The sequence below is a fragment of the Eublepharis macularius genome, chromosome 2 (genome assembly GCF_028583425.1).
Source record: "Eublepharis macularius isolate TG4126 chromosome 2, MPM_Emac_v1.0, whole genome shotgun sequence".
NCBI classification, from domain to species: Eukaryota; Metazoa; Chordata; class Lepidosauria; order Squamata; family Eublepharidae; genus Eublepharis; species Eublepharis macularius.
The window spans coordinates 134,172,201-134,191,855 of record NC_072791.1 but is presented as its reverse complement, the minus strand read 5'-3'; the positions used below and the strand labels follow the sequence as shown (position 1 = coordinate 134,191,855).

The window sequence follows — 19,655 nt, the reverse complement described above, 5'->3', positions numbered from 1 at the left end:
CTTTCCTCAACCCTTTTAGAATAGCAAAGAACTCTTTGGCATGGCTTACAACAACACGTGCAGCAAGTAATGTGATTGAGGCTGGAACTATACTGGGCCAATACAGAATTTGTTAAAAACCCAAATCGCCCTGGGCTGCACTCTTACTTGCTTGCTTGTGTGGATCCAGCTCTTTTGCACTGATCATCTCTCTTTAAATTTTGCTTGCCTGTTTGGGTTATAAATATAGAAACCTAAGCCATACATTTCCCCCCCCCCAAACATATCCCTCCCATCTTAGCCTGGTGCAGTTCCTTCAGCTGCTCCTATACTTGGTATGACCTTTTCCCATCCCCCAACCCAGCCCTTTTCAATCTCTCTCCCTTTCCTTGCTCTTCCCCTCCCTGGTGTTGTGGTGGCCAATGGGCTTCTCTAGAAGATCAAATGTCGCTATAACAGGAGGACTTAATCGCCTGGTGAGGTTTGCGGACCCTGCAGCCTGCCCCATTCAGCACAGAGAGCTCCTCGCTTCCCTCAGCTTCCCCCTTTCAGGTAAGGAGGATATTCAAGCAAGAAGACAGAGCAGGTCCGGAGAGCAGGGAGGGCTATGAGGGATATGGGCAGAGTAGTTCATGGGCCTTGAATGAGTTTTCAGGGTTGCAGCATCCATCTGTTTCCTGTTTTACCTGCCTTTCTTCTTACCTATTACTTCAAGTTTGTATTTAAAAAAACCCCTGAGGTCCATTGCAGGAAACAATTGTGCCCAAAGCAAAGCCTGTAAGTGAAAAACACATACAATCTTTTGCGGCTCTTGAGATTGTCAAGAAAAAAATGTTCCACATTCACAAAATACACTAAAAATCTGGTAATACTGACCCAGGTTTTTTTTGGGGGGGGGAGGTTCCCTATGACCTGGATTCAGTTAGAAAAGGATGGGCAGAACATAGTGCAAAAGTAATGAAAAGAAATCCTTTTATGTCAAGTGGGGCATCCCTTGATAATGTGTATGGCTCTCAGAAGGGAACTGAAGTCATACTATGGCAAATTTGTGCAGTTTACTATCCTGTATACAGTTAGCCTTTTTAAATTGCATTACTTTCATGGAAACGTTAATCAAGTAAGAACTATGGTGGCCTGATTTTGGATGGGGTCATTTTTGTGGATTCAGCACTGTTACAGAACCAAGCTCATAGGTGCACCAAAGGATGATTATTTCTGAGCTTTAGTTCCCTGACTTGGAAGTGGCTAAACTCCAGTTATACCTAGCATACCAGTTAGGGATCATTACCATATATGAATACTGGTGAAAATGCAATTTGTGAATATACAAGAATATGTGTTCTGTGTGGGATGCTAAGAACTGAAAAATATATGTGTGAATCAGGTCTTAGAATAGTTTGACATAATGACTAGGATGTATTAGGAGTAACCTCTTGATTAGTTTGTGGGTCAGTCCAACTTCTAAAAGTGGATCACATCTAATGGGGACAGCAATGTACTGAAAGGCATTTTTGACATTTAAGCAGTTTTATTGGTTAAAAAATGCCTACTTTAGTTGAAAATAATGGCATAGAAATGTTTTTGTGGTAGGAAAGGGCCTAAGTACGAAAACTCTGACTGGACTCTACATGTGGCCTTTAAAAAAAGTAGAACCTCTCTTATAGCTTGTTTGATGAATTTAATATGGTCTATCAGTTTGTTTTGTCTTCAGAGATGCTGAGGTCTTGCAGATTACTATTATACAAATAGACAATTGGCATATTATTATATGTTTTTATTCCTGTTTTTAAAAAGTGGAGTGGAGAATGCCATTTGTATCCAAATGCTGCTTTTCCTATACTAGATTATGATGTCGGTCAATGATCCTTGAACATGACATAACACAATATTAAGGACTGGTGCACACACTGCAGCTTCCATGCACAGGCTATTTAAATCATTCTGTATGACAGCTGCCCCCATATGGCAAATAGTTTGTGTAAGCAGCTTGCTGTGTAGATTGGGCAACTTTCTCAATCAATACCACTACAGACCTTTTTTGGCTGTTTGTGATGGTATGAAGACAATGGCACATGAGGACTGCCACCATAGGGCAGCCACGATGTGTGCACCAGCTCTCAGCCAAACTGGAAACGTTCTCTTCTTGCACTAATAGAACTGATGGTATGAAACACTCCGGAGCACACCTATCACTATAAAGGAGGCATTGGGCGCTACAGCACCTCCTCTCCAACAAACTCTGAAGTCTCAGGGATCAAATTGATTGTGACCATCATGGGACTGTGAAGAATTTTCTCATAGGTCACACACATTAACTGGCAATTTTCAAGAAAGGGCAGCACCTTTTCCTGTGGCACATGGCACAGTTCACTTGCAGGAGCCATTATGTGTGAGAGAGATTCATTATTCTACAGACCCCAATGATGCCATTTTGCTCTTCTCTTGTTGCTTCAGATAGCCTAGACAGTCTCTCAGGGGAGTGTTTTGGTGTATAGAATTGTGCTTCCATGCCATTCATATCTGTTCTGTAAATCAGCGATTCACTGATGCCTGACAATGGACACTTTGGTACAGAATATGATGGCTATATGATTTATGTAGCCTGTGGCTTATAACCATAGACAATGTGTTCTACTGACGCATTTATTTGTATGCAGAAGAAATTTTATCCCCCACCTTCAGTGTTCCTATCCAGCCAAAATCTTAACAGAAACATCACCAAGCATTCCAGCAGAGGGTGCAGCTGCATTAAAGAGGATGGAGATAGTCTTCCAAGTCCTCCTTATTCTTAACAAATTCTGTACTGGGAGACAAGAAGTGTATGAGAGCCAAGCTACAAGTGACGCCTGACACAGGTTGGACACTTGTCAGCTTCCCTCAAGTTTTGATGGGAAATGTAGGCGTCCTGGTTTTACAGCTTGGCTCTCCATTACAGCTGCAAGACCAGGATGCCTACATTTCCCACCAAAACTTGAGGGAAGCTGACAAGTGTCCAACCTGTGTCAGGCGTCACTTGTAGCTTGGCTCTGAGAGGCCAGAGGGACAAATGGATGGGATTAGAAATGAGAAGCTTGGCTTCTTTCTTTTTTAAACTCTGGCTGTTGGTTTCTTGATCTCAAATATAGAATCACATTTCAGCCGGCTAAATGGTTAAAAAGAATTTCACTAGGATAGGGAGAGAAGATGGAATAAGCGTAAAGAACTACATACTAGATGTTGTTAGATATGTCAGATTGACTGGAGACCCAGTCATGGGAGAGGATCTATGTGCCAATAGGTAGATGGGTAATTTAACAGCTCCCCCCCCCCACCCGCTACCTCTTTACCAGATTGCTACCTTCCTGGCCTGCTTTTCAATTCATGTCTATTTTCTTTCTCTGTCTTCCCCCCCATAATGTTGCTGCCTCACCTCCCTTGTATGGCCAAGGAGACGGAATGATTGATAGGAGGAAAGCTATTTTCATAAATGGTCTCTGAGGTGTGAGGGAGTGAATTCAATCTATCAAGCAGAAGATGGGTACATTCTCAGCTGTTAAGAAGCTCCTGCGGAGACAGGGACTCTGTTTTTTAAGCCAAGATTTGGAATAGATTTAGGCCAAAAGGAACATTATACTTTAGAGCGGGAGACAGGTTGAGGAATTTATGTGACAGAATCATGAATCCACTTTGTCTGCTTCAATTTGGCTCAGTAGTGTTGAACATTTACTTGTAATTCCTGCCCTTCATAGATGACCTAAAAGTAATGGGTTTATCTGAATTTTAGGAGATTCTTTTGAATTGCTAATAAAGTGCAACTGCCTAATCACTATTATTCTGTTGGTGCTGTTGCTATTTTCTTTAAATGTAATGAACACCCATTAGGTTAAAACTCAATTAATAGTAAGCTAGTACAAGGAAATTATGCTTTAAAGTGACTTCTACCTTAAGCTATTTTTAAAGGGTAAGTCTTCTAGTGTTTCTTGGAGATCAGCAAATGGAGACATCTGATAGAGCGGGACACGTAATGAGTTCCAAAGAATTCCCTGCCTCAGATCACCAAAAGAAGCGGAGCTTAATTAGTACCAAGGCATAGACATTAAAACGAGTTTGGAGCTGGGTTTCTCATCATGCTCTTCCCCCAAAGAGATCTGGGAATTAAGGGTAGACAGTCCGCCCCAAGATATTTTACTGCCCGTTGTGTCTGTATTGTACAACCCCTGCAGTGTAACAGAAGGTATGGGGTATACCATTCTCAGATTGTGCACAGGCATGCAGAATGTAACAACTACATCTTCTGCAGTTCCTATCCTTGTCACGTAATGACACGTTCTCAGAATACTTAGGTAGAAATTGAGGTAGTTGAATAGATTTGAAAGAGATCTAAATGCATAATGTAGAAGGCATCACCTTGTAACCAGTTTTGAGTGCTTCAGCTATGATATGTTTGAAAAATTAATAATAAAAGAATCAAGTCCCTCAGAGTGCCTGTAAACATTGCCCTTCCCTGCTAACTAAACTTATCCCTAAAACTGATGTTTGGAGTAAATCTTCCAGACAAAACTGAACACTTGCATTTCCCATTTTACCAGTCTAGATAGTAGGGGATGAACTGGCTGATCAAGATTTCCAACATGGTGTTTAAAGAGGGATCTCCATAGCAACCAAACCACAGTTTATACAGGCCTGTGTGAATGTGTAAAGTGTTATTAGGTCTCAGCCAATTTGCTGAGGTTTTCAAGGTGAGAGACTAACAAAAGGTGGTTTGGCATTGCCTTCCTCTGCATAATGACCCTCATTTTCCTTGGTCTCCCATCCAAGCACCAAACAGGGCTGACTCTGCTTAACTTCTAATGTCTGACTAGACTCAACTCACCAGGCCCATCAAGGTCAGGGTTTATGGAGACCTAGAGGAGTCAAAAGTAAGAATTGCTGGGAATGCTTTGAAAATATTATTAAATAGTTTTAGAATATAAGACTTTCCTGATGTAACAAGCTAAAAATGCATTAATGATACCAGTTTTATAAGAGTGTGTTAATGAACCTCCATTTGCTTTTCATATACCTTTCAATTCAAAGATGAAGCCTTTGAGTATATGATGGTTCTTCTTTGTCAGTGCATCTCTTCGTTAATTGGGTTTAATTGAACTTGTGATGACCCATATCAGACCATTTGGATAATTGTGGTTATATCATATTTCTATTGAGATTGTTGTTATTATAATTGATAATAAGTAATTCTGAAGTATGATATAACCACAATTATCCAAATTAACAACAACAACAAATAATTTATACGGTGCCATCAATGTGCATGGTGCTTTACAGAATATTAGAAGACAAGTCCCTACCCCGAGAAGCTTACATTATTATTGTTACATGATATTGTTGTACAGTTTCTGGCTTCTCCTCACGTCCATCACGATGAGGCCATATTTACCAATCATTTACCAAATGTAATGAAGGTCACATCCTAAGGAAGATGTATTCCATATCTGAAAGCAATTTTTTTTTTAAATGTAAAGAATTGTATTTCCTACTACTTCTATGAAATATGTATTCAGTGAAAGTAGTGGAAGACATCCAAACCGAGATGCCCCACCCAAGTAGAGCTGAGCATGGGCATGAAAAGAGAAAGAAAAAGAACATGCCCCCATAGATCTTTACTTTCTGCAAAAACACACTGGATGGGAAGCTGGGACAGACAAAGCTGCTCCTGCCTCTGAGTAGACATGGGCACGAACCAGAAAAAAACCAAACCATGGGGTTCATGCTTCGTGGGGTTTCCACGAACCAGGAACTACGAACTGGCACGGAAATGGGCCCAGTTACGAATCAGGTTATGGTTTGTGGTTCGTGGGGTTTAAATGCTGGAAAGGGGCATTTAATCATTTAAAGGGCCCTTTCCTACCTCTTGCAAGGGGCAGGACCCTTTAAACTATCAGCTGGCAGACGGGGAATCCCCCCCTGCTGCCTACCAGCTGATAGTTTAAAGGGACCTGTCGCTTGCAAGGCAGGGCCCTTTAAACGGCCCAAACCAAAACCCGCAGCCCCCCTACCCCCTACCCCCAGCCCCTCACCCTCCAAGCCCCAGCCCCCCACTTACATTCCCTCTGATGCTGGGGTGGTGGAGGCCTCCTTCGCCACCCTGCAGGCCCACGCAGCAGAGGAGAAGGCCAGAAACGCCCTTTCAGCCTCTCAAATGGCAGACGCAGCTTCCATTTGAGGGGTGGAAAGGGTGTTTTCGGCTTCTCCACTGCCCTGTGAGCCTGCAGGGCAGCAGAGGAGGCTGAACAGGACTGTGGCTGCCATTTGAGGGACGGGAGGGCCCTTTTCAGCCCATTGCCACACAGGCCTGCAGGGCAGTGGAGGAGGCCTCCACCACCGCAGCATCAGGTGGAAGGTAAGTGGGGGCCTGGGGCTGGGGCTTGGGAGGGGGGTGAGGAGCTGGAGTGGGGAGGTTGGGGGTTGGGACTGGAGGTTGGGCCATTTAAAGAGTCCTGCCACTTGCAAGCGGATGGTCCCTTTAAACTGCCGCTTGCAAGTGGCAGGAAAAGTTTAAATGGCCATTTCCACTGGGGAAATGACCATTTAAACTGGCCCTTTAATATGAACCAAGCAAACCAGTAGTCCAGTTTGTGGAAGTTTGTGGAAATGAGCGTCCACGAACTGGGTTGGTTCGTGGGTTTTTTTGGTCCATATTTAGGTTCGTGCCCATCTCTACCTCTGAGCACATACACAAGAGACCTTTCCTCCCAAACCATTTTGATGGTGAGTGCGGTCACACATTAAACTCCAGTAGAGTCGGAACTTTGCTACACATGAGTTTAGAGCATGTGGGACCAGACCACCATCATTTCTTTGAAAGCGGTCCTCCTCCTCTTTACTAGCAGCAGTGATGCCATAATTAAGTTAATCAATTTGACTATGTGATGATGCCACCAAAAGCAAACAAAACTAATTTAGAGTGATGACACGGACCTCACTTTGAAGCATATGTGCATGTGCAGGGCTTACACATGCAGGCTATGTACGTAGAGCAGGGGGTGGGATCATGTCCACTGGCTGCATCTTCCTCTACAAGGTTTATGTCAGCTCAGAACCTATGTGTGTACAAACTGTACATTCGTAGGGTCAGTCCACACAATCAAGAACCATTGAAAAGCAGCATCCCTGGATGCAGTTTGTACATGAGTGGGCTCTGCACAAATGTGGGTTGTAATGCACTTAAGTAGTTGCAGGGCTTGTGAGCACGATTCTGCTTCTAGACCCACATTTGTCATATGTACAGTGTTTAAATTAGCTTTACCATCAGCGATGTGATCATGTAGCCAGATTAGATTGGCTGTATGACTGCATGGCTGTTCCTAGGATAGAATAAACAACAGAATGGATAATTGGGGCTGCTCTCTCTGAAACTCTGTTGCCTCCATGCTAGGTACTGGGAGGGCTCCATGGGAGGTATGGGAAATGGTGTCAAGAGCCTGCATAAATATCTTTGGTATCATGTTTTTCAAGGAGGAAAATGTTAATGAAGTGCAACTGTCTTCAGCACACTGGCTTGGGTCCAGTCTAGATTTCCAAGATGCAAGGAAGGGTGTGTGTGTATTTTTGCTGGTTCTTTCCTCCCATATCAAGCCAAAACGCCCTCTGAAATGCTGCTTCTTGGGGAGGGGTGGGGCGGGGCTGGGGAACAGTGGGGGGTGGGTTAGAGGTCTGAAATCTCCTGCCTCCTTGCGCCCATGGAAATTTAGACAGCACCCAAGCCAATAATTGTTTCTAAGCAATGAGCAGAAGAAAACAATTATTTGTCCTGTTAATGTTGCATTGGGGAGGTTTACATGTAGCCTATAATTACATGTAGGTTTCCCCCTTGCCACAGATAGCAACTTCCAAGGGCTGTTTCAGGTTGGGAAAATGGTGTGGGAAGAAGGCTTAAGCATCCTCTCCCTATACATCATGGTCCCAAATCAAATTGAGGCACTGTGTACCTGATGATATAATTTTCTACAAGGCACATGGGCTTGACAAGACATGGGGCGGTCCTGCAAACAGTGTACCATATAGTTAGGCCTTTACATGTTGCCAGTCCATAATCTCCTACAGAAATATGACTTACGGTGGAAATACACATTACGGAGTGCCTAGGGACGCTCAAGTGAACCTCATTTCACGTATCCCCCCCTCCAACTTCCCATGTACTCACTTGCACAGCCATACTTCAATTTGCTCCATGTCAGGACATTCACGCACTTGATATCAGTTCCTTCTCAACTGCAAAAAGTATCCCAGGCTGTTTACATCTGCCAAATTCCCAGTTTGTCACACCTTCCACATCCGTTCATTGAAATGCAGATCTTGACACTTGCTCATACCTTAAAGAAATGCAGATTGGCAACTCAGAGGAGCCTAAAGTACTTGCTCTACAGTGTCCATCCCTGAGAGTAAAGGTAAAGGTAGTCCCCTGTGCAAGCACCGAGTCATTACTGACCCATGGGGAGATGTCACAGCACGATGTTTTCTTGGCAGACTTTTTGTTATGGGGTGGTTTGCCGTTGCCTTCCCCAGTACTGGCTGCAAAACCAGAACTGAATTTGAGCTCTGCCCTCCTGACACGCAGGGTTTGTACTCACTTGCAAATGCAATCACACAAAGGGAGCTCCCATGAAAGAGGCATGAACATGTGCTCAACAAGAGACAGCCTCATGTGAATTGAGTACCACACATAAAATCCAGCAGTTGAGTGTCCCCAGGTAATTTGCACCGTGTACTTCCACTCTTAGGGAAAGTAACCTGGGAGCATCAAGGGACCAGTGAACCTCAATATAATAGAAATGTTTGCTATCAGTATGGACGTTCTCTGACACTAAAACTAAGTTCTGCTGCAGTGCTATAACACTAATAACAATAAAGTCCAGAAGAAATATAGGCATACTGTTTAGTTTCCTAGCTTTCCACAAACATACACCCCACCATTTTTAAGCTCGATTTATGCATGAGGAGCAATTGGCCAATTTCATTCCAAATTCAAGTGAGTATTTTTATACTATGGTTAACAACTGGGATTGTTTGCAATTGACTTATTGATATTTCGGATTAACATCTTGCTATCTTAATTCTTTCACAGTCTTTCTATAATATTTCAGTTTATGTTGCATTACTGCCCAGATGTATTTTGAGATTAGAAGCCCATGATCAAGATTGAGCTAAGGTAGTGATGAGGGACAGTTCATGGGCATCAGGCTTGTCCAAAATATGCCATCGTGACCCTAAGTGCACTTTAAACCTGTTGTAGCACATCTGAGTTGGTGCCGGAAATGTTATAGCACATAGGCATCTTAGAATTGTTGCTTCAAATTAACAATAACAACATGCTTACATACCACCACCCTTCTGGACAGATTAGTGCCCCACCCAGAGCGGTGAACAAAGACAGTGTTACTATTACCCTCACAATACAGATGAGGAGCTGGGCTCACAGGAGTGTCTTACCCAAGGCTACCTGCAGAGTTCATGGCAGTAGTGGGAGTTGAACTAGCAGAGTGCTGATCTGGAGCCCAGCCACTTAACCACTGTGCTACAGCAGCTCTCAAGACTGGAACCATCTTGTTCAAAGAGCAACTTTTCAAGAGTAGAGCAACTTCTCTAGTAAGGTTTTTGTGCATGTTTTGGTGCTATCTTGGAGCTGCTTGCGATGAAAGACAGTAAACACCTACTACACACATTCATGGACACATTCACATATGGATTGGGCAGAGTGTTGGATAACAAAGCACTTTGTGAGGTTCCTAAACCCAATCCATTTTGCCACTGCCTAAAATCCCTTATCATTTTAAGTTCCTAGCCTAAAAGTGAAACATGCTTTGTTCTGTTCTATTCAGCCCTCTCCATTGGCTACCATGATCCACCATTTTGGAATCACTGACTGTCATCAGAGTGCCAACAGAATAAGCAAATAAAGAAGCAATTGAATGAAGTCACTCTTGGAATCTTGCATTTAATCTCTTAAAAGTGGTCATGACTTTGAAATATTTATTTCAAATAATTAAAAGTAAACAGTTGGATCCTATTTTCTAACAGTGAAGTTATCCTCCAGCATAAAGAGACTTCTGCCACTGGAAAACCCTTTTGCACTTGCAGAAAAGTGCCCACCAGCAGCGGAAGGCTTCCTGTTCTGGAGTACAGCCATTCTGCCATTAACAGAATGGACCCATAGGATCCAAGCCAATTAGGTCTATCGGTCCTATTAAAATGCAACCTGCATGGGCCATAAACAGAAATGAGCTTTTAAGTTATTAATCTTCCTGAATATCAGCAATTTTGAGAAATATAGTCACTTCCCCACATGCATAGCTACTTTTTCAAACTTTTTCCAACAATGGAAGACTTAATAGTCAAGGCTCATTTGTTTTGCCTTTGGCCAAGTTCCGCCAAAAAGGAAGGAATTAGAAGCCAGCAACATTCCACACACTTCAAATGTACTTATGGCAGCCTTTGGCTTCCATAGGATTGCACCAGTAAGAGTAAAGAAACCATTTTGATCTTATTCCTTTATTTCTAAGAAAGACTCACCCCATGTGTATGGACTGTTCAAAAAGTAAAGCGGGTATAGCAGTCAATGGTCCCACGGGAATCTTTGTAGAAATAGTTAGAGCCAAGCTACAAGTGACGAATTACACTTGCCTGGCAAGTGAACAGACTCACGTGTATTCCTCCCTGTTCACTGGCCATTCACTTGCTCTCCACTTGATCAAGTCTCAGTTTGAAAGGAGCCTTGATTGGATTTTATTGCTTTTCTCTTCACTATGGAGCAGCTGTATCACTCCATCCCAGAGACCAAAAATATTGTCTATCCGCCTGTTGTTGGGGTTTTATGACTGGAACATGTAGAGCCTCATAACATAGTGGTAAAGGCTATGTAAGCACACACCCTTCTTGGTGTTTACATTGTATCATTAAGTGTTGTTATGGGTTGCTGGGTAGGAATCCTTATATGGCAGGACTGTTGCCTCCGGGATTATTACTCACTTCTGAAATAGAAACCTTGTGAGCTGCAGATGTTCCTTAAGGATGCACATCTATCTACTTGTTACTTCAAGACTCCTCTCATATGTCAGCTGAGTAATGAAGTCAAGTCAAGGCTCAGATTTCCTGGGGAGGAGCTTCCCCCCCCCCTTTCTCTAATTTAAGCTACAACTGGTGGAGGCTGGATGAAATCCCTTCTGCAGAGTTTCTCTGTGACCTCCTTGTGTCTTCTAACTCTTTAAACAGATTTGCAAAGGCATTACTAGAAGTTACCAAAAAGATCTGTTGATGTATATCATTACCTGAAACTGCTGCTCCTTTTGAGGGGAGGAGAAGATATGCATTTTGCAATACAGAAAATTCTGCTTTGTGATTAAACATAGGAACCTGGGGCCACCGACCAGGCACTCTATGCTGTCAGCAAAACCAGTCTGTCAGTTCTACAATGGAGCAATGACTTTCATAGTTGTTGAGGGTTGGGGAACCATTGCTTTGAAGAGAGAACAAAAGTCTTTCATGTTACTGGCCCTTCCAATACTTACTCTGGGGTATGAAATCTGGCTGTAGTAAATACAAAAACTAACGAGATATCTTTATCCATAAATCCTGATTTCTGACATTTTTCCATATTCCTCTTTATAAGTGAATTTGCTGCTGAGCTGAGGTTATCTTCTTTTATTTTCTTTGACATGAATATAAGGCTTGTTGTAAGCTTAGCAAGTAATGGAGTGCGTGCCATATGCATTTGCTACCCATGCAGCAATGTAGAGTAGTGATGTCCAATGGGCCATTTAAGCTAAATCATCAGTCCCATTTAGGCAGTCCTACAACTCCCACTCTCAGTTTTCCTGTCTGTAGATCCACTCACAAGAGTTATTCTGAGGACAAATATCAAAAGAATTATAAGATAGTGTTGTGTAGTATTGGACTAGGATCTGGGAGAATGAGGTTTGAATCCCCACTTTCCTATGGAATCTCACTGGGTGACTTTTGGCCAGTCACACTCAGCCTAACCTACCTCACAGGGTTGTTGTGAGGATAAATGGAGGAGAGAAGAATTATGTAAGCCACTTTGGGTTCCAATTAGGAAGAAAGATGGGGCACAAACAAAGCAAATAAATAAATAAATAATAAAAATGATAAAGTACTGTGTACCTTAAAAATTCATGGATGATTGTGTTCACTGTTAATAATAAAATAATAGTATTACTGTAGGGAACTGACTGAATTGTTGACAAGTCTGGATAATTACCTCAATGGTCTAAGGGGCCTACCTGCTCAAATACATTCCTGTCACAGTGTAGCCCAGATTGTACTCCATGTAGGGCAGATATTGGTTGTACGACTGCCTGATCCTAAGCAGAGTTACATCCTTCTAAGCCCACAGAAACTGCAGTGCTGCTTCAGGATTGTTCTGGGCTTGAGGACCAGGTTTCTAATCTGTGTTGAAAGTCAACAATGATAATTAAATATTGTGGACTTGGTTGTAACCACGTTCTTATCTGGCAAGTGACAGACTAGTATTCTGTTAGATTATTATTTTTTCCTGAAGCGTATTATGAATTGAACTGTAAAAATGATTTTCATTGCCACTGCTTTACAAGTAGAAGTGTGGGGTTTTTGCACTTCCACAGAAGGATTAGGTGTCATTTTTTTCAGTGCTGAATGTCATTTCAACTGTTGCTGATATGTGTGTGAACATGTATGTGATGACACTCATCCTGCCTTCATTTTGTTCTTTCATCTAGAAACCTACTGCCAACATGTCTGACACCGAAGAAGTGTAAGTTGATCATTTTTGTGGAGCTTCTTGGTAAAGACAAACTAGTGGACCTCCCAAGGACCAATGAAGACAAGTTCAAATGAATGTTATGGTTTCTTAATATGTCCTTGAGTTATTAGATACAAATTTCCAAATGCAGGAACATAGTAATATCTCTGCGCCAAACACAATGATTTCAGCCAGAACACTGATGTCAGAGCTACTTCTTTGCACATATGTGTGTGCAGAATGTAACATCTATATGTTTTGAACTAACATGGAGCACATATGGAGGTAAATGATTAAATAGCCATGGAATAGAACATGCAAAGTGACCCATCCTTGACTGGCCAGTTACTAAGGGGAAGAAGGCAGTGGTGCAGTAAATGAGTGGAAACTAAAAAAAAGCCTCTTAAGTGTTTTGCATACAGCTTTGTCAGGGGATCACAAATATGTTTATCTCCAGTGTCCTTCCCACTAATCATATTTAGAGTTTCCCTGATGAAGCTGCCTCCAAAATGCACAGGGGCTTTTATTTGTTTCTAGTTAATAAATTATCATTTCCCCACTGAACCACTGGCATTTGGCCCTTCCCTCTTTCAGCCTGGTGATGGTGCAGCCCTCTTGTTTTCCTGTTTAGTTGTAAGGGAGAGAAGTCTCCTTGTTACTACCTGTTTAGGAGAAAAAATGGAATTATGGCAGTTGCAAGGTATCTACTGAAATGGCTGCTAACGATATAAGATTCCTGTCTCCCTTTGCATCTAATCCCCTGTTTCATCATGAGTGCCCAATAGACTCCATACACTATAATAGTAACAGAGTAAGTACCAAGCACTATGACATGATGAAAACGCTCTGTATTCCCTTGTATAGCAATGAAGAATCAGGAGGAAGAATGTCTACCTACCTATCTCGTATCTCAGCATGGTATTGAGTGTTGGACTAGGACTTGGGAGACCTGGGTTCATGGATCTCACAGGGTGATCTTGGTCCAGTCATTCTCAGCCTACCTCCCAGGGCTGTTGTGAGGATAAAATGGGGAGGGGAGAACAATATCTGCTACTGTGAACTTCCTGGAGGAACAGAGAGATAAAAATGTACTTAATAAGTAAATCTCATCTTGTTCTTCATTCAAGGAGCCTAGAGCAGCATACATGTTTCTCTCTAATATTTTACTAGACTTCAGATTTCCTGTAGCTGCAAATCATGGAGTTTTCCTTGAATAACAATCAGATAAAACTTCAACTCATAAAGCATAATGTTTGATATTGATCAAAGAAAACATTAAACATTGAGGTCTCTGGCCAACAAGCCCTTCAACAAGTATCGTAAGATAGCAATCCTAAGCAGATCTTTTCAGAATTCTACTCACATCACGTCTAATTCACTGGGGCTTATTCCCAGGAAAGTGTTCTTAGGATACCGTCGTGACAGTACAGTCCTAAATCAATGGGCTTAGAAGGGTATCACTCTGCATAGGATGGCTTTGCTGCTTGTCATCTAAATAAAAGAGTCCTAATGGGGTTTCATAGTCACGTTACTGTTTTTCTTTTGCATTCCTGCAGTGGCCTCTGTGCAATCTGCAACATAAGTCTAGTTGATAAACCAGCATCTGGCCTGCATTGCTTCAAATTGCAGATGGGGCTTGTGTGTTCCTACCTGTAGTGATACAGCCCAGACACAGGTTTATTGCCTCAGTGAGAACAATGCCATAGAAATACCATAGGGGATTGGATTTTATAATCATGAAAACAGGAATGAGGGATTTTTTTTTTAGTGGTATAGGGCTAGAACAGAATAGTCCAGTGGCAGTGGAAGAACAGGGTGATGATGTTAAAATGTAATTCACTGTGGAAGCTTGCTTAAAATATTATCATTTTATGCAGAGATTTGAAACTAAGATTGGTATTTTTAGGGAATGAGGAGTGCTGTTTTTGGTACAAGGAATACCATAGTGAACTAATCCCATTATTTATTCTGACAACAGCTAAGAGCTTAGGGATGAAAACTGGCATAAGGCAGCATGTATGTGTTAGCATTACAAGCAGCAATTCAATCAACTGATATAAGTTAAGTAGCATTTAATGAATCTGAGCATGGCTTTATCTCCTTTGTGTTTTCTCTTCCAACAGTGAGCAAGTAGAGGGTGAGTATGAACAGCCCTTTCTAATTATATGTCAGAGTTGTTAAAGTCTATTTTTTCTATTTACTTTTCTGATGCATGTTAGTTTTTTTTATTTACACAGTACCAAAGGTGATGTTTTAAGGTGATATCCATTTTTGTTATTCTGTTAAATTGCAATGATTCCTGTCAAGCAGGGATTTTGCTTAACTTGTTTCAGCCATTTTTATGCCAAATATCTTCTTATTCCATTGGTCATCCCAATGAGTTTGAAGAGATGGCAAACTGCCTCAGAATTGAACTGTAAATCTAGTGGCATGGTGCTATGTGGTTATTTAGAGCAGCAAACCTGCTTTGTTGGTTTTAGGATGGCCGAGGCTGCCTTGTTTCTCTCTCCACCTGCTCCATGCTTTTAAAAGAACTTTTCATCATATTGCTGTGCCACATAAGGAATAATGCGAACTGGGGAGGCAGGTTCTTTTACACCCCGGCACTGGTAATCCTGATGCTATGTTCAGCACTCTATAACAGACCTTTAGAATAATGTTTATGCAGTATCCTTTGCTTATAAAATCCTGACTCATATAGACCTTGCCGTTAAGCCAAACTGCTGCTTCACACAGTTGGATGCCTGCCTCTTACAGGTTTGCAGTCCATCCATATTCCATCTTTTCTGTTCTCTGTGTTACTTTGTTGTTGTAGAGCAGCTGCCATCTGCTGGTGACACATTTTACAATTCTGGAGCCCATGAAAATGTGTCCCATTTTCTTGCTTACTCATTTCAAGCTTTGCTTGTTTTTCTGTTATCTTGTTGAGTATGAGTCTTGACACTCATTAGCCAGGTGGACTTCAATTTCCATCTTACTTTTTTCAGACGCCTCCAAACTTTTCATTTTGATGGGTTTTTCCTTTCCCCAAATGTGCATGTGTATTAGTAGTAGCTTGGAAAACAACTGACGTTCTGTATCCGTTTCAATTTTGCAAGATAAGAGAATAGAAAGATAGATCTAAACACTTCAGTTGTTCCACAAAAATATGAACTGAGCACTGTATGCTCCCTCTGTATCTGTTTATGTTCGTAATATAGCCCTTGTTAGAAAGGAACATGCTTTTGGCATAGTCTGTGTTGCATTGCAGCCACATGTGAAAGTAAATGTAGCTATTATCAAAATTTGGTGTTTGCTCATGTGAATATAGCCATATCATTTTGAAAAGAAGTTGAAAGACATACTTTTTTATATATTTTCCCTTCTGGTGAATTCGATTGATTGGAAAGTTATGTAAGGTACTGTAAAACTTGAATGACCAATATCCGCCTACACTGAGGCAGGATCATCCAAAGTTGAATTTCTGACATCAGCTAATGTCATAGATTGCAACCTATGCTTATGTTCCTTACTGTGCAATCCTCAGCAGAATTATACCATTCTAAGCCCATTGATCTCAGAGGATATAACTCTGCTTAGGATTGCACTGGTAGAGGCTCATAATTTTTCTTTCTTTCTGCACTTGTTGCATCCAGACTTTTGAATAAGATTTCTCAGAAGGAAATAGAATTGCTGTTTTTCTAAACAAGAGCAATGATTTTTTATCTTCCACATCACTCCTTGGGGTGCTATGTGTTGTTTCTATGTGTTGTTTGTTGTTGATTATGCTGCTTTTTTATCTCATTGCAGAGGAATATGAAGAAGAAGGTAACCAAAACTCATCTGGAATGTACCTTCTCTTTCTCTGATCCCTTGATCTTCAACTCTGGGGCCTGTCATTCACCCACCTCTCTGTTATTGTCTGCTACAGATGATGTGAAATTCCATAGGAAAATTTAGCTGCTCAATTTAGCATCAAAACTCAAGGCTGATTCATATGACCCAAAAAGATCCTGCAGTGCTTAAGATAAAAATCTGTGTTAAAGCTAACTATATGGCCACTTGATTTCCCAATGATTTCACTTTATAGTCCTCACTATCATTACAGAATTAGACTTGAATTTGTGACGGCAAAAATTCCCAATACTTTTTTCAGGTCTGAACATGTTGCCAGCAACACAATAAATTAAATGCATAAATCACTTCTACAAGATAGGAAATGTGTATCATCTTGAGCTGACTAATAACTATTTGACAAGCTGCTGAATAGCAATACAGGAGTATTAAAAAGATGGAGTTTAGAAAATGCTCTTCCACACAGATTGATCACTGATGAGTTCAGTTTTTGTAGATCTTTGTGGTGGGAACTATGACGACACTTGCAAAATCCGAGCGTTCAGCAAGATTTCATGCTATATTCCTTTTTAGCTGCCTGCATTCTGAAATAATGGAAGTATATTTCAGAATTGCTGATAATTCATCTTCCTAATTCAGTGAAATAAAAGTTAATTTTTGTCTAAGCCTTGATTTGTTGTGCTCAGGAAAAAAATCCTAGAAAATAATATATGGACAAACTTTCAGATGTCCTGAAGCCAGTGTTAATTACAAGATGTGGAAACCAAATTATTCACAGAGCATTTTCATCCAGCTCCGTTAAAAACAGTGGTGTACACTATTAGATTGTCAATGCCAGTTAGACTTGGCATGGGCTACATCATGGTCTCATGTAGTGAAGGCCACAAACACTAATCCTCCTCACAGGCTTTGGCTTATCAAGATTTTAGCCCTCTAAAGTTATGCGATAAATATGTGATGCTTTCCTAATGCCACTCACAGTCTTTTTGCAGTAATCAGTATACTGCCGAGTCCGACCCAATTGCCACTACTACTAATAGTAATATAAGGGTATACTTGGAACAGAAATGACATGGTTTTTAAAATGCCACACAGCCTTTGGAGAACTGGATATCCTAATAAGACTACTGTGGGAACCAAATAATACTGTTGATGGAAAACTGTAGGCAAACAACCTTGGTATAAAATAACATAAATCAAAATTATGCAGCTAAATGCTTGTATATTATTTGTTTGTCAGTATTTCCTGACAAACAACTTCCTTTCCCTGACCTATACACAGTGTTTGAGTCAGTGTTGTCACTAAAAAATAGTCAAGAAAAAGTCAATGCTTTGCTAGGGTTGTTATGAGTAGAGAAACTTTTCAAACTCCATCTTCAGCCACTTGTCTACAAAGAGGGTGCTAACCAAATGCAGGCAACCTATCCCAGTTAAGAAATATTTGTTTCCCTTCTTCACATCTTTTCTAACTTTATTTCTTCCTTTCTGTTTGATGGAAAACAATAATTTCAATAACTAAGCTAGGTCTTTTCCTTCACCTCTTTAATTTGCATGCTCCGTGTCCTCTGACCGTGTTTTGTTTTATGTCCTTCTGATTTCTGGATTCACATGTTTGTCTGATCTATATCTGTTGTCTTTCAAGGTGGCTGATTCCTGTCTTATGTATTCTTTTTAAGTACTTCTTCCCCCAGGCTTAGTTCACAAAGTTTTGAAGGTTCTAACATGTATTTCAATGTTGCTGTCTTGTTTGTCTTTGCTTCTTGTTCCATGATGTTTCCCACATGAAGAAGCAGAAGAAGGTATGTGATGCCTTTGGATTTCTCTCTCTTCCTTTTCAGAAGAGTGTTTTGCATAAAGGAATCCCAAAGTGATAGAAGAAAAGGAGCAGGAGAAAACAAAATATTAACTTCAAAGGCTTGATCCAGTGGCACTAACAAGGAAGAAAAAATTTCCACTGATGAAACTGAGTTGCTGCTGCTAGTATCTCAGTTATAAATCCCATGTGTATTCCCCCCTCCCCTTTTATTTGCTATAAATTGGTGTGTTAAAAGACTGGCTTCTTTTAAAAATGGTATTACTAAAACAAATCTATATTCGCAATAAGAGCCCTCTTTCGGTTAATAATCAGTTATGTGTGGGTCAGTTTCTTTTGAAATTTCAGAACTGGTTTACATATATTGAATCAGATTCTCTGGATCTGTTCCAATAAGAGTAACACTGACCTCTGTCACAAAGAACTTTTCATTGATGGAAAAGCCTCCTGCATCAGGAAGGGGGAAATTTGTGCTGAGGGAAAGTGATGCCATTAATGGAAGAAATCCATAGGACCCAACCCTCTAATTTCTAACAAAACATGGGATTTTAGGAAATTTTATCCAGCTCTGTTAATAAAAAATGCATGTTTTTTTTTTTTTAACCTGGTCATGCTCCTTCTAAGTCCTAACATTTCCAGTCAATCAGTCGGTGTGTCATTTCCATTCTACGAGGATTTTAATTTTATCCAACTCACTGTAATAATGTAATTCCTAATTTTCTTCTTGCAACCTTACTTGCCTCACACAGTTTGAGGTTTCTGCCTTCATATTTCTTGTTTTAACTTTGTTGACGTTCCGTTCTTTTTTTTTTCTTTTTACGATGCTTCCCACCTGAAGAAGTTCATGAAGAAGGTATGTGTCAAGGCCTCTCAGTTCTTATTGTTCAACTGGAAGAGCTAATGGCCATGTTGCATCTCTTAAGGTTATAAAAAGCAAAGTATGACCATAGTCACTATCATCAATAAGCACTGAATACAAAGGGAAGTAGATAAAATCTTTGCAAAGTATAAGTAGCTATTAATCTGTAAGATTATAGACTTTAAGCAATTCACACTCAGTTAGTTAATTTTTATTGACTTTAGCAGAATTCTTATGGGCTAAGAATAAGATACCTGACAATCAAAATTAAATGGGCATGTTTCTGTGTGGCCCAGCTTTCCCTTCTGTGGTCCTGTCATTGACCAAGCAGCTCTTTTCATTAGTTTCCAATGTAATTTTAAAGAAATCCACATGGAAGAATATAAAATGAAAACATC

The 19,655-nt window shown here is 40.8% G+C and overlaps 1 protein-coding gene across 4 annotated transcripts in view; it reads left to right on the top strand.

The window, feature by feature from the left end:
* The first annotated feature begins 416 nt into the window (after positions 1-416).
* The window catches only part of TNNT3 (troponin T3, fast skeletal type), a 64,012-nt gene continuing 44,773 nt past the window's right edge, over positions 417-19,655 (top strand). For 2 of the 4 annotated variants that reach the window (XM_054971565.1, XM_054971562.1), the window contains exons 1-5: positions 423-531; positions 12,729-12,763; positions 14,875-14,888; positions 16,541-16,558; positions 19,237-19,251. In XM_054971565.1, coding sequence (XP_054827540.1) covers positions 12,744-12,763; positions 14,875-14,888; positions 16,541-16,558; positions 19,237-19,251 — 67 coding nt within the window. In that variant the 5' untranslated portion in view covers positions 423-531; positions 12,729-12,743. Of the gene's footprint in view, positions 532-12,728; positions 12,764-14,874; positions 14,889-16,540; positions 16,559-19,236; positions 19,252-19,655 lie in introns of all 4 variants that reach the window. The other 2 variants (XM_054971563.1, XM_054971566.1) reach the window with 2 other exon arrangements.